The sequence below is a fragment of the Bos grunniens genome, chromosome 27 (genome assembly GCF_055505025.1).
Source record: "Bos grunniens cultivar Pamir isolate PY7600 chromosome 27, Bosgru_T2T1.0, whole genome shotgun sequence".
In the NCBI taxonomy this organism is placed as follows: Eukaryota; Metazoa; Chordata; class Mammalia; order Artiodactyla; family Bovidae; genus Bos; species Bos grunniens.
Window position 1 is genome coordinate 43,776,887 of NC_141191.1, and position 15,360 is coordinate 43,792,246.

A 15,360-nucleotide genomic window follows, 5' to 3' on the forward strand; every position below is an offset into this window, starting at 1 on the left:
ACCGCCCCTCGGCTCCGCTCGGCGCCGTCGCCGCCGCGACCCTTCCGGAGCGCCTCGCCCGCGGCCGGTTTCCCGACCCGCAGCGGACCGCGCGGAGCGCAGCCCGCCCGCCAGCCGCCCCGCGGCTCCCCCGCCCCGCACGGCGCCCCCCTCAGGCCGCCCGCGTCCCCAGGACGCAGCCAACATGGCCGCTCCCCGCGCGGTCCCGCGGGCGCTGACCGCCCTGCCGCCTGACCGTCGGGCGGGGGGGGCGGCGCAGGCCGCGCGGCGCCCCCGGGAGGGCCCCGCCCGCGGCGCACGAAGCCGCGACCCACGAAGCCGCGGCCCGGCCGGGGACCCCGGAGGCCCGCCCCCGCCCCCGCCCCCGCCCGGACACCCCGCCCGCGGCCCGCAAGGTGCACCGGCCGCCGGGCCCCGCTGGCCCGCACACCCCGGCGGCCCCCGCACTTCCCGGCAGCCCCGGCCCGCACCCCGCACGGGCTCTGAACCCGGGACCCCCACACACACACACACCCGCGAGCTCTCGTCCCCGCAGCGCCCCGCCACTGCACGGAGCCCATCCCCCGCCCCGGGCCGACGCCGCCCGGCCTTCACGCCGGCCCGGCCTTTGTCTTGGGCCTACCTAGGTGCCCAGAGCATCAGTTCAGACCAAAGTTTGCGGCCATGAAGCCTCCGCCACCTTCCAGACCCAGCCTGGTGTCTTTATCACCTTTCCTGACCCTATCGAATCAAGCCCTAAAGGGCTGTGCTACAATTTAAAAACCCCACATAGGCAGTACAGGAGTACAAAACATACACACAGTCTAAAAGCAATCAATCCCAATGGATGCTCTTCTCTTCCCAAAGGTTTTCTGAGGGTAGGATGACAGGACTAGCTAGCTCCGATTGCAAAAGGTTTTATGAAAGCAGTTTTTTTTCATTTATAAGTCAAGAGAAATTTACTTCGGATTGGGGTGGTGATTAGGGAAGTTCCTTAAACTTTCCAATTGGAGGACATTTCTTGTCGTCGTGAAAGGGCTTTGCTATCTCTGGTATCTACTTATCTGCGTCCTGCTCAATTCTTTTGTCAATTCTTTTGCGATCATCCTATCAGCTCTGGGGCCTTGGCATCCCCGGTGTCTGACTCATTATTGTATGTCAGGCAGTTTGGATCGTGGGCTTCCCGATTCTTTACCTGCATCTACCAGAATGGCTGTGTATGTTAAGGCCTATGTACAGGGGCAAAATCACCTCCCTCTAAGCACAACTGGCATAAATCCTCCTTGTCAATCCAATCTCTCTGATAAAACATTCACTGAAAAGGGAGCTGTTTCTTTAACACCTAAAAAAGATAATACCAGACAGCTTTATCGACTTCACTTCTACAGCAAACATTCACACTACTTCCAGAATACTGGGAAAAGATTTGTAAGAGTAATCCACACATGTTCCACAGAGTATTTCTTATCCAGTCCACCTGCAGTGGGGGCTTTCCCTTCAGCTGTGGACTAAAAACCAACAAGTGGTTTCCTTCTAATGGGCAGTTAAGTAACCTCCTGTCGGCCAACTCAGGCTTGTCTTTCTTCCCATCTCCTAGTATATGTGCCCGCCCCAATTCTATTCCCACCTTCCAGGTCAATTTCCCCGAGCAGCATCTACAGGGTCCCAGCAACCTCCCTTTTCCCCTTGTTCTTTCATGGATACGAGGCCCCCTGTTTTTTCACCTTTACTATTAACCACAGCTCTGCTTTATGGTAACAGCCACTCCTTCAGCAAGATTCCCAGGGAGCTAAAGCTGATGTTAACCTGATAAAATTACTGTTGGAAGCTTCCCGCCTTTCATTTATTTTACACCTACCATCTCTTTCCCAGGCATTTCCAAATGAGTTTTTAACTTCCTTAGCATAAATAGACAAATTGTGTCTAATGAAGAAAAAAAAACCGTCTCTAATTTGCCTACATAAAGCAGACAATTTTATATTTGACACCTGTGCCTTTATCCCCAAATATATTCCTGTACACTAGGGTAATCCAGCAAAATATAAAAATGCTAGTGAACTAACACAAATATTCTGCCTTAGATCGGGCCAAAAGCTGCCCCCAGCTTGGATCAGAGAGCCCAGAGAAAGGGAGGGGGAATAAAGAGACGGCTCCATCCAAAGTGGGCAGGGGAGACGCCAGGCTCGGGGAGAACCAGCACAGGGCTGACCGCAGAGGGCCGCTCAGGACTCCTGGGAAGCTGAGATGCGATCAAACGACCTCTCTGAAATGAGAATCTTGCCAAGGCACCTTGCCACTTAACTCTACACGTCTACACTGTTTACAGCAGCCAGAGCCTTTTCTTCGTCTCCTGTGCTTTGGTCACCAAAGCATTTCATCAACTTTCCAAATTTCAAGTCAGGGAAAATGACAGGACAAACTTCCTAACTCAAAGTTCTGGCTCACTACTCAGTGGAGAAACCTAAAGCCTCCTTTTCTTTTTTTTACGTTCTTTTAAGACAGACATCTTTATCTAAGCTACCATTTCGATTCCTTACTATCTTCCTGGTTTGCCACTTTAAAGTTTAATGACTGTACACCGGACAGCAGGATTTATGAAAAGGAAAGGGGGCTCCAAGGAATCTGCTGTAGACTAAGGCTTGTGAGGATCAGAGGATACTACTGAAGGATGATGGAGGTTAAAAGCAACTTCTATCAGAGACATAAGAGGGAGAGAAAAAAGAAAAAGAGCTACTGCGTGAATTCAACTTGTGTTGACAAAAGTGTTTTTGTTTTGTTTATAGCATAAAAGAAAATAGCATGAAAAAAAAATTTGAGCGTCCCTGAAATTTAAGTGGAGGTTCTCAAAAAGAACAAAGAATCCCCAAAACAGCCTGGAATAACTAATTTACATCATTTATTGGTTTATTAATTTGCCTCAACTCTCTAAATCAGAAAAACCTCTTTAAATCCCATTTGAAAACATCCATTTCCATCTATTAAATTTTTTACTCTGCTAATGTGAGTTAGTTATTCCTTATGCAATTTGTGAAGAAAGCACTATTCAAAGAAAGATCCTATGTGCAACAGGTGAGAAGGAAGTAAGACGGTGATAGAAATCGCAGTGATAGAGCTGTCCGGGCAGGTATTAGTAATTAAGTGGGATGACAGTCTTGGGGAGGGTCACAGATTAGTGATTAACAGGACAAATAATTTGAAATCAGATTTGGAGGTCACTAGCAACACTCATGCGGATTCTTACAAACTGCAGCAAGATATGGGGAAGGCAAGCCACAACAGCTGCATGGAGACAATGATCAGAAGAAAAAACAGAAGCAGCAACAGAGAAATAATTCGGGCTTTCAAGGTCCTTTTTTCCCTTTTTATGAACACATAAGCCCTGAGGAGCGAGTAAGCTACCCTCACTGGAGGCGGACCCAATGCAGCCGGAGGCCGTGCGGGCAATAGGAAGCCTGATTTGGGGGGCGGGGGTGGGGTTCGGTACCTCTTGGCGCTGGTGGAGAGTAGTTTGGAGTTTTTGCTCATGCTGACTTTGCTCTCCTTCTTCTTGGGGGTGTTTGCTTCTTTCTCAGTTTGCTGGTTGGAGGACGAAGACGAGGAGGAGCTGGTGCTGGCCCTCGAATCGTCATCCGACATAGCGAACCCCCCGCCCCACCCCGCAAACAGCCCCTGCAGGGGGAGGGAGACAAAATAGAAAGGCCGGTGTAGACACGGAACTCGGGCGCTGTCAGGAGGGCTCGGGCCCCGGCCGCCCCCCGCCCTCCACGCGCTTTCCCGAGTCTCCAGGCCCATCACGGCCTCCGCGAGTCGGACGCGGGCTGTTTGTCTGTATTCCCGGCCCCGAGTGGGGGCCGCGGCGGGGACCGGCCGGGAGCGCGGCGCGCCGCCCCTCCGCCGCCCCCGAGGCTCCCCTCCGGGCGGGGGCCGGGCCCGCCGGCCTCGAGCGGTGTGCAGCGGCCCCCGGGGGTCGCGGGGGCCGGGAGCGGAGTTCGGCGAGGTGGCGGGGCGGGGAGGCCGGGGAGGGGCGAGGGAGGAAGCCGAAAGGGGGGACGGGGGCGGGGGGCGGGGAGCGGGCGCCGGTGGGTGGGGGTGGCGGGCGGCGGGCGGGGGCGCCGAGGCCGGGCCCCCCACCCAGCCCCGGGCCGGCCCCCGGGGGCGCGGCCGGGCGGGGATCCCAGCACTCGCGCGGGCGCCGCCGGGGTAGGGGTGCGGGGCCTCCCCGGCGGAGGGGTAACAATGAGCGCGGCCGCCCCGGGGGGCTAGTAGCCACGCGGGCCCCCGCCCCGGGGGCACGGGGCGCCCCTCCCCTCCCCCTCCGCGGGCCTTGGCGGCCACGGGGGGCTCCCGGGGCCGCGCTGACAGTTCGAGCCCCGGCGGCCCCCACGACCCCCGCCGCGGGCGGCCCCCGCGCCCCACGCGGCCCGGGGTCCCCGCCCATCCCCCCGCGGGCGGGCCCGGCCCCCCGCCGCCCCCCAGTCCCGGCCCCGCGCCCAGCGGCCGCCCGGGCGGCGAGGGGCGGCCCCGAGGCCCGGCGGCGCAGCCGGGGGCCGGCGGGCGGCGGGGGGGATCCCCGTACCTCTCTTTGTGTCTGGCTGCTCCGTGCCGCCGCGGCGGCTGCTGCTGCGGCTGCGGCTGGGCCTGGCCACTCGTGTCTCTCTCTCGCCGGGAGAGAAGCGGAAGTGCAGCAGCAGCAACTATTAAACAGGCAATGGCTTCCCCCGCCACACACGCTCGCCCGCGCCCCGCCCCGCCCCGCGCAGGCCCCGCCCCGCGCAGGCCCCGCCCCCGCCCGCGCAGGCCCCGCCCCGCGCCCCTCCCCCACACCGCGCACCTCAGCACCTCGGGCGCCGAGCCGGGGGCCGAGGTCTCGCGTGGCCTGGGGACCCCGCCCCCGCCCGCGCTGGGAGGGGGTGGGGGTGCAGAGAACTGCCGGGAGTTGGGAGGTGACCTGAGGAAGTCCTCTCCCAAGGGGCTTTTGCCAAGGGGACTCGAGGGTGGCCGACTGGTTTAAAAAAAGTGATCCGGTAGCCAGGACTTTGGACGAGAGAATGCCCCCGGGAACTGCTCCTAAAAAGTGATCAGCCTAAGGGGAAATGAGGAGCCCCACGACAGGCTTTTTTGTGGGCTGACCTGGCTTCTCCCTCTGACGGTTTACCTGCTAGGAGCAGAGGTCGGTGCAGGCTCCCCTGTGAGAAACGGGACTTTTCTGCCCAGACACGTGCTATTTTACAATGTTAAATATTTCCAGTCATTTTTATAGACAGAGGTGGTGTTTTCTAAAAGTGATACAAAGGATTTCGTTACAGGTAAAACCAACCAACGTGCGACAGTCTCATGAATATGAGAAATCAATGGGAATAAACTCTGTACTACATTAGACTGGATTTAGAATTTTTGGTGTCAGAATTTAGATTAAAAGTTTGGGGGACCGCTGTACATTCTTCAGCTACAATACAAATGCCATTCAAATAATCATACTATTTTTATAAAAGTCGCTCTAATTCTGAATTGTTCATTTAGTATTCTTACCAAGATTAATTTTTTTTAACCATCAAATTACAGTTATGTTTCTCATTTATTCCTCATCTCAATTGAAGGAAATTGAAGAAATACGTATGAGGTTACACGTACTAGGTGTAGTACATTAAGCGACTGTCCAGACAGATTTCCATGGGCCACTCTAAATTATCTCATTCAAATTGCCATCCTTTTCCATGGCAACAGTGTGGCTTCAGTTACCACAGTACAACACAGTTTATAAAGCCCATGGCATATCCACTAACCAGGAAAACAAGCATGCTTACCACCCACCTAAACCCCTCCTAGCCCTCAACATGAAACTCCAACTTTACTACGACTCATAAAGTAATTGTGAGGTACCAGGAAACATGTACCTACCAAGAATTGTCATGGTATCAAGGGGTCTAAAAGCTGAGAAAGAAAATATATATAGGGCATCATTTCAGCCTCCTATCTCCAGACAGAGCAATCCCTTAGTCACTCAGATGCTTAGAAATTTTGAAAAGATCCCACATGTCTGTCTGATTTCAGGAGTCCTGGTAGAGCATATAAGAATAACATTCTCTGTTGTATGTTATACGAAAACAATCCAAAAGAATCTGCTTAAAACCAGGCCATATACATGTACTTTGGATGTAAAAGATATAAATTTAAGGGAAAACAGTAAACAAACATGAACTCAGTAGGGATGAAAAAAATAATATGAAGACAGTTATTAAAATTGAGGCTTCCTCTTAACTAAAATGTGGGTTCCTGATTATTTAAAATACATGTTCACACTGTCAGTGTCATCGACTCGATGGACATGTGTTTGAGCAATTCCGAGAGTTTTGGTAATGGACGTGGAAGCCTGGCCTTCTGTAGTCCACGGGGTCGCAGTCAGACACGACTGAGCGGCTGAACTGAACTGTGTGAATACAACCAGTGAAGAATGCAGGAAAATAAAAGGTTTGATTTGCTCATATGACTAGGATGGTAGCTGAATTTTTTCTTTAATTTTGGTTTGCGTAAATCGTGTGTTTGGAGACTAACTATAATAATATATTTTTTAAAAAACCGAACATGGTATTTTGTGTTTCGTTGATGCTTGAATTAGACTGGTCCCTGGGGAAATAAATCATGACATGGAAGGGCCCCTCCTCTGTAGGGGAGTGCCTTCCCAACCACCAGTCCGGAGGGACACTAGCTCGCATTTGTGTCCTAGTCTTTCTTATCTCTAACCCTGATTAGCGCTTTATGGTTCAGGAATGACCTGCCTGCCGAGGGGGGAATACAAACCTCAAAATGTTAAGAAAAGAATCTGCTGCTCTCGGAAGACTATTCTTTATGTCAGATTATTTTAAATCAACAGTTGTCTCTGTCATAAAAAAATAATAATAATTCATTTATAACCATCTAGCTCTTCTGCTTATTAGCTGCAAGGCCTAAGGAGCCAAATTGACCTCTCTAAGCCTCCCTTTCCTCATCTATGAAGGGCCATACCTGTGCCGTACTGACCGGTGAGTTGTAAGAAAGAACAAATATGTATCTATAATTAGATGGTTTGTTAACTGTTGCTTAAAGTAAAGTATTCATAATCCCACCCTGATCCTACTTCTCAGGAATTTTGTCAGGACACGGGGTCTTTATGACTCGGAATTGACGATAGTATAAGAGACCTCCTCAGGAGAAAGATAAGAGTGGGGGAGTCAGAGGATTTTATTTACCAAATGGGGCCTAAGATATAATATCTTTGAGTTCAAACTCCTCATGTTGCAGATGAAGAAATTCAGGCCAAGAAACCCAGTGTCTTATCCAAGGTCAAGCAGAAAGTCTGTGGCAGAATTACGGCTGTGGTCCATGGTGTCTGGAGATGATTTTGTTTCTTCTGGCAATGTTTGGTAGGGGGAAGAAGGGAGAGTCTCAATTATGTTAAAGAACAACATATTAAATATATTCAATATGTAAAGAACTTTGATAATATTTTAAAGAACATAAACAATCAGCATAGTTGGGAAAGTGGAAAAAAATGGAAGCAAGTGAAGGGAATCGCTGAATTTATAACATGTGTTGTACTTGAACCAATTAATGATCACTATTGAAGTTCCCTGCTCCCCACTCTGAGAATAATCCTTATTATGTCTTTATTTGATATTGATTGGCATATTTTAAGTAGGTACTACATTGTCATGCTATATTATCCTGAAGAAACCAAAGGGTGTGCCAGGAAAATCTCCCTCCACCCCTCCCCCCAACTCTGAAAGTCAAGGGCAGGCAAATGCACATGTATACAGTGGCTGCTTTGATAAGAAGGCTCAATCTACATTTAAAAGATGCATTCAGCCAAAAGGCCCGCGTGGTGCAGCCCTCGGCCATCCCTGGGCTTTGAAAAATTGGGCTCCAGTTTAGTAATGCCTCTTTCTGATTCTCAAAATGATCCAATTCTCTTTCTCAAGCCAAATTCTCTTCCTCAAGCCATCTTTAGAGTATCAATTATCTTTAAATAGAAGCACTTGAAGTTCAATGTACTGACTGATCCCCAGGAGGTGAAACGACATAGTTGATTCAAAAGAAAGAGACCCCATCGAACTTTCGAGTACTCCTGTTTTCGGTTTGTTGCTTGCACGGACCTTCAAATATTTCATGAAGCTGATCGTTCTCTTTGGCCAACGTCACATCCAAAGAACTGTCAAACAAATTAACGTTTATTACTATGACTTTTTAAAGCTACCTTATGACTTGATACAAAGACTTCCTTTTTTTTTTTTTTTTTTTGGTCAAAAGGAAAAAGCTCTTATGTTGGGAACGTAAAAAGAATTTCTTTAAAGGTTTTCCGAAAAGATGGACTCACTGCAGATTTCATTCAACTTGTTTTATTTTATGTTGCTCCTTTGCTTGAAAAAGTCATTCCTTATATAGAAGGATAAAGAAGGTTTGCAAAGAAGATCAATTCCATGAGGCCTAATGAGATCTGGGGTTTTTATCTTCAATTTGGGTTGTCTTTTCCACAGGCTTTTTTTTTTTTTTTCCCCAAAAAAAACACTAATTCCTTTGAAGGACTCTATTGGTCCTGAAGGTTGCTATCACAAAGCTAGGACAGAGCTAAATTATTTTTTCTACCACATGGAGGCATTGAACAACCATGTGATTTTCAAAATTTACCAAGATTTGATAAGAGTTGAAAGGTTTCTCAGGCAACAGCAAAAAGGTGGGTTTGATGTCGACAAATGACTGGCACTTAGTATGGAAGCATTCTTCCCCGTTTATAATTTAGCATCTCCTCTGAGGAGCCTGTTCTCTAAACACACTAGCTTTCAGCCTCCTACACGTTGATAACATAAGGACACGCTGTATTTGAACATACTGGATTGCAGCTTGAGCAGGTTGGTCCATTAGTTTCTGAAACCTTTTCTTGAACGGAACACATTTTCAGTTTCCTGAAATTTGGAGGGATGAAAGAGTACGGGAAAATTGTTTTTTATTTCACGCTCTTAAGTAGCTATTGTGAAACTTTTTTAAAAAGATCAACTCCCCCTCCATTCCCTGGTGTGGCAAATCTCAAGTCAAGGATCCACTTTTGAATCCAAAAGTTACCTCAGTAACTGCAAGGCCCAGAAGCAGTTGGCAGCAAAGATACCAATGTGAACTTGCTAAGCCTACTTGATGAGTTCTGTCTTTGCAGCAGACAGGACTCAAGTCTCAGCCCCAAATTAGTCAAACAGCAAATACGTATTAACTGCCTGTGTGTGCTGAGCACAGCGCCCGGTGTCGTGGCAGAAATGAAGTCTGAGAGGCGTTCTCTGTGTGCTTCGGTTGCGTTGCCTCTTTGGGATACCTTGGACTGTAGCTCGCCAGGCTCTTCTGCTCCTGGGGTTCTTTCTCCAGGCAAGGACACTGGAGGGGGTTGCCATTTCCTCCTCTAGAGGATCTTCCCGACCGAGGGATCAAACCCCAGGCTCCTGCTTTGGCAGGCGGAATCTTTACCACTGAGCCACCTGAGAAGCCCGTGCCTTCTTTCAGTACATTGTAAAAATCAAACCGCTATATCTTTAAATAACAAAAACAATATATAGAGGCAGAAAAACTCCGGAAGTTACAGGAGAGACCACGAGTAGACAAATTTGTTCAAAAGAAGTGAGTGGTGGCTGGAAGGGTGAAAAGAAGTCCCCTGGCTTTTGCAGAGGGCTCCACGGTGAGCACGGACGAGGAGCCGGGTGGGCTGCAGTCCACGGGGTCGCGAAGAGTCGGACACGACTGAGCGACTTCACTTTCACTTGTCACTTTCATGCATTGGAGAAGGAAATGGCAGCCCACTCCAGTGTTCTTGCCTGGAGAATCCCAGGGACGGGGGAGCCTGGTGGGCTGCCGTCTATGGGGTCACACAGAGTCAGACACAACTGAAGCGACTTAGCAGCAGCGGCCAAGGTGAGCTGAGAAGCCCGGACTTCACTACAGGATCAAAGTACAAGAGAAAGACACTAGAGGCATTTTAGCCTAAGGGGTGTCTTAAGAAGATTAGTTTGATAGGAAAGCCAGGAAAAAGAGGAAAAAGTCTGCAAACCATGAGGAAGCCACTGGGGGAGCCTGGGCTTAGGGAAGCTGCTCCTGAGTCCTAATTCTCTGCACTCATTTTAATTAATCACGTTTAATGCCGAAGCTCTGGGAATTTAAAGCCCGCGATAGCCGAGAACACGTCTGCTTAGAAGTATTCTAGAACAGTGCTTGGCACTTAGTAGGCATGCAATACACAGCCATAGGAGAAGGGGACGACAGAGGATGAGGTGGCTGGATGGCATCACCGACTCGATGGACATGAGTCTGAGTAAACTCCAGGAGTTGGTGATGGACAGGAAGGCCTGGTGTGCTGCAGTCCATGGGGTCGCAAAGAGTTAGACATGACTAGCGACTGAACTGAACTGACACAGTCATAGACGGCAGGGGATGGACATCATCCTTGGCGTTGATAGTGTCCTCTTTCCCTTCTCCCACCTCCTCCAGTGGCCCATGGTTCACAGGTGTGGGATGACGCCATCCAACTCTCAATAAGGGACATGTGGGGTCTGTGTTGCTTTTCCCAGGAAAGCACGCGTGGCCCCAAGGTGAGGCCTGAAATGACGCCTAGCCACCCTCCGGAAATGCTGGATGAGTTTTCTAAGGTCAGGCGACTGGTTAGCTGCAGAACTTTCCCTTGAAGGAATTCAAGTGGACTGTGGGGTCTGGTGGCATCCACATGGCTGCGCCTCAAACGTGGGGTGCCCGTGGGGACACTCGCAGCCAGAGGGAACCTCCAAGGGTTGAGTGTGCCGTTGTCCTAGCCGGTCGGCACTGCTCTCTGTAGACTGGGCCGAGTCATCCGCTTCACAGACCCTCCGCTGCAGACATCAGGCCAGGCACAGACTCACCTCTCCACTGCGTGTGCGTGCCCACACACACCACTTGCTTCCTGAATTACACTCACGGAATGGAAGACCATCTGTAATCTCACAGTGGAGTGGGGATGGATGTGGGCCCTACATGACTGTGAAGCTAGAAGCAAATATCCCAGCTTGCCTTGCCTCATCCCTGACTTCAGTCTCCTTGAAAAGTCTCTTTAGGAACAGACTTGTGGTTGCCAAAAGGGATGGAGTGGGAAGTTGGGGTCAGCAGATGGAAGTTTTAAAGTGTAGGATGGATGGACAACAAGATCCACTGGATAGCACGGAGAATCTTCAAAGTCCTATTCGTGTGTTAGTCACTCAGTTATCTCCAACTCGTTGTGACCGCATGGACTGTAGCCCACCAGGCTCCTCTGTCCATGGGATTCTCCAGGCAAGAATACTGGAGTGGGTTGCCATTTCCTCCTCCAGGGGATCTTCCTGACCCAGGGATCGAACCCAGGTCTCCCACATTGCAGGCAGACACTTTACCTTCTGAGCCACCATGGAAGTCCTACGATAAACCATCATAGAAAAGAATATATTTCTTAAAAAAGGAATGTGTATGTATGAACACCTGAATCACTGTTCTGTACAGCAGCAATAAACGCAGCATTGTAAATCAGCCATGCCAGGTTTTCCCGTGGCTCCGACCTTCCCCGCGACTCCATCCCAGGGAGGAACACAGTTAAGGAACAGGCAGGCCTCTTCCCAGGCCCACACTCCCTCTGATGGATGGTGACGTCTGGAAAGTTCTTCAACCTGCCCAACTTTTGCTGCTGCCTAAGTAAAACTGGAATAATAAACCTGATTTCTTTTTTTTTTTTTTTCATTTTTTATAGAAGTATAGTTGATGATTAGAAAAGACCCTGATGCTGGGAAAGATTGAGGGCAAGAAGAGAAGAGGATGACAGGGCAGGAGGAGAAGGGGATGAGATGGTTGGATGGCATCACCAACTCAATGGACATGAGTTTGACCAAGCTCCAGGAGATGGTGAAGGACAGGGAAGCCTGGTGTGCTGTAGTCCACGGGGTCGCGAAGAGTTGGACCCGCCGGAGCGACTGAGCAATAGCATGGTTGATTTATAACGGGCTACTTTCTGCTGCACAGCAAAGTGATTCAGATATATACATTCTTTTTCATATTCTTTTTCATGATGGTTTATTGTAGAATCTTGAATATAGCTCCCTGTGCTATACGGTGGGAACTTATTGCTTATCCATGTAAGATTTTTTTTTTAAAGGTTAAATAAGAAACGTCTATAAACTGCTTAGTCCAGGGCCTGGCATGACCAGAGCTATCATTGTTGAATCTAACACATTATTCTGGTCTAATTAGTATTTTTCAGGACTTAATCCCGCGATCTCAGACTTCCTTTGGCTGTTCCAGAGTTAATAAATTAGAAGCACACGCAGCCAACCCTGTACTCGTACACTATTTTGGTTGCTTCCTGTCACCAGGAGACACTGCCGTGGGGACCTCTGCCCCATTCTAGCTCGAGCCCAAGGCCGCATCCAGGGAGCCGCGTGGCCACCTGCTGAGTGGGGGTCATTGTAGCACGAGTCTGAGAGGCTGAACAAACAGGTAAGTCAGAAATCATCCGAGTTTGCCCAGAAGTGCTCCTCTCTCTCAGTGAGTGAGTCAGAACAGCCGAGTATGTGACGCTTTCGCTTCAGTTGTTTGGAGAGCTGTCAGGTGAAGGATCATTCCAGAGGATTTGTGTCTCTTAGGCGGAATTCATTCTCTTTCTTTGTAGATGGCAGGTTAGTCCGGCCCCTTCAAAGTGTTAAATCAAGAGGTCTGAAAGGAAACTGGCGGTGGGCAAGCTGGGGTTTTCATAGATGCTTGAAACGCAAGGACGTGTCTCAGGGCAGCCTGTGGATCACAGTGTGGACGAGTGTGGGAAATGGTGGTGAAACCGCTCACTGTTCACATGCTTCTCTGCGTCAGATTCTCACACTGGATTCCCAGAAGCAATTACACCATCAGCAGCAGCAGTTTGGGTTTGCAAAGGTCGTTTTTTGCACCATCTATAAGCTATTTAGGTTCCATCTGTTCTAAGACAGAGATTTAGAACTGGGTAACTGGGGGGAATATTTGTCCTCTTCGAGTTCTAAATTTTTACTATATTACAGAGTTGAGAACATAACATTTTTTGAAAACAGATTTTTCTTTCCATATAATTGTATAGAAATTTGTATTCAGAAACCCTTCAACAGTGGAAAAGCTCATTACTCACAACTCTGGGTCACCCCTTGGCACTGCTGTGTCCTTCAGCGACAGAGGGGAAAACGAGAAGGATCCTTTCTAAGCCTGAGATTTATGTTCCGATATTTAGAGTTTATTTAGTTCCAGTTGTGTCTTAGCTTAAAATAAATCCTTGGGATGGTGGTTGGTCTAAAGAGGTATATATTTAAGATGTTATTTTTGGAAGCTGCTAGAGAATGAAATGAAAACTTGTGATTTTCCTTGAACTTGGCTTGAGAGTAAGATCAAGATTTTATGAACTTGGAGGTGCATACATTTACTCTGCTCAGACTTTCTAACTTGTAAACGAATGGCTTAGAGCAGAGCCCAGCCAGAATAGGGAGCTCAAATTCTATGGAGATTTTCTTAGTTCTGTCCCCATTTATGGATCCATCGTTACCAAAATCTTCTGTCATCCTCTTATTTAAAGAAAATAATTATTGGCACTCCAATATATTTGCATCATAAACACATATTATTGATACATTCCATTGTTTATTTATTGTACATAAATGCTACACAGATAATTTAGGTTTGGCCCTTTATAGGAATGGCTGGAGAGGTTTTCCTTAGTAGTATAGGGTGTTTTAGTTTAGTTTTTTAAATGGGACTTCGAGTCCTCTCCTTATGAAACCTTCCCTGGGTTGGGATGATCCCCTGGAGAAGGGAATGGCAACCCACTCCAGTCTTCTTGCCTGGAGAGTCCCACGGACAGAGGAGCCTGGCGGGTTACAGTCCATGGGGTCGCACAGAGTCAGACAGGGCTGAGCGACCAGCACTCATGAAACATGCGTGATGTGGAAGGCGTGGAAGGCAGAGCTGTGTGTGTGTGCCGTGGCCGAGTGGTGCACATCTGGTCACGTGTGGCACTAGGCCATCTCTGCAACATCTTTAACACACAGCTTCTGCTTTCTAGAAAAGTCCTTTTTTGTCTGTTTCATTCGTTTCCTTTTTATTATGAAAAATTTGGAACATTCATAAAAGTAGAAAGCATAGCACAAGGATCCCCCTACACTCACCTCAACACCCACATTGAAGAATTGATAATATTTGTCTTTTAATTTACTAAAACAGTTTAAAGTAAACTGATGTCAAGACGAATTACCCTAAATTCTTCAACCTGCTTCTTCTTCAAAACACAAAACAAAAAACACATACCGTCGTTACACTTACAGTTACAGTGGCTCAGCTGGTAAAGAATCCGCCTGCGATGCAGGAGATCCCGGTTCAGACCCCCTGCAGAAGGGATAGGCTGCCCACTCCAGTATTCTTGGGCTTCCCTGGTGGCTCAGCTGGTAAAGAATCCGCCTGCAATGCAGGAGACCTGGGTTGGGAAGATCCCCTGGAGGAGGGAAAGGCTACCCACTCCGGTATTCTGGCCTGGAGAATTCCATGGACCGTATAGCCCATGGGGTCAGAAAGAATTGAACTTGACTGAAGCACTTTCACCCACTCCAGTGTTCTTTCCTGGAGAATCCTAGAGACAGCGGAGCCTGGTGGGCTGCCATCTATTGGGGTCACACAGAGTCGGACACGACTGAAACGACCGACTTAGTAGCAGCAGCAACAGAACCACTTTCACTTTCATTATTAACTAGCAATAATTCCCTAGTTTTGTCTAAATATTCTGTACATATTCAATGCTCTGAGTTCCCTTTAGGATCAACTCAAAGTCCTCTTCAAGGCCACACATTCTGGGTTTGTTTCGTCCCTTTTTACCCAGAGCCGCGCCCAGCTGTCCCACGTCTCCTGCCTTCCCTGAACCGCAGCACTGGCTTGTCGAAAAGACTCGGCCAGTTTGTTTTGCAGAATGTGTTTTAGATTTGCTTGATTGTTTTTCTCGTGGTACTGTTTACATGACCCCTTTATCTCTTCTGTATCTTGTAAACCTGAGTTTCCCTAGAAAGGTGTGATTCATTCCAGTTAAACATGGGGAGCGAGACAGTCCAGACCTGGGTGACACTGGATCCTTCCTGCTGCGTGACATCAGGAGGCGAAGATTTCTTCCTTCAAAGGCATCTCTGGAGCAGCTGAAACACGTACCATTTCTCATGTGTCTTAAAAAACACCTCTGGACCTGAATCCAGAGCTGTGAAGTTCATTTAGCCTCTCTGATCTTCAGTTTTCTTGCAAGAGACAAAACCAATACATTTGGCACTCGGTGGCACTCGGTACGGCTGGGGGATTGGTCCCCCACTGATGCCAAAATCCAAGGATGCT

At 48.9% G+C, this 15,360-nt stretch overlaps 1 protein-coding gene and 1 long non-coding RNA gene across 7 annotated transcripts in view; both read right to left on the reverse strand.

Moving 5' to 3' along the window:
- Positions 1–4,718, reverse strand: part of UBE2E1 (ubiquitin conjugating enzyme E2 E1) — a 63,240-nt gene extending 58,522 nt beyond the window's left edge. For 4 of the 6 annotated variants that reach the window (XM_086380870.1, XM_086380868.1, XM_086380874.1 and 1 more), the window contains exons 1-2: positions 4,556–4,718; positions 3,464–3,648 (exon numbers count right to left, since the gene is read on the reverse strand). In XM_086380870.1, coding sequence (XP_086236996.1) covers positions 3,464–3,615 — 152 coding nt within the window. In that variant the 5' untranslated portion in view covers positions 3,616–3,648; positions 4,556–4,718. The other 2 variants (XM_086380872.1, XM_086380871.1) reach the window with 2 other exon arrangements.
- Positions 4,719–7,179: 2,461 nt separating this feature from the next.
- Positions 7,180–14,617, reverse strand: LOC147343897 (uncharacterized). Its single transcript, XR_015156395.1, has 2 exons — positions 14,314–14,617; positions 7,180–7,366 (listed from the first exon to the last, which is right to left on the reverse strand). It is a non-coding gene; the product is annotated as an uncharacterized LOC147343897 (long non-coding RNA).
- Positions 14,618–15,360: the final 743 nt, after the last annotated feature.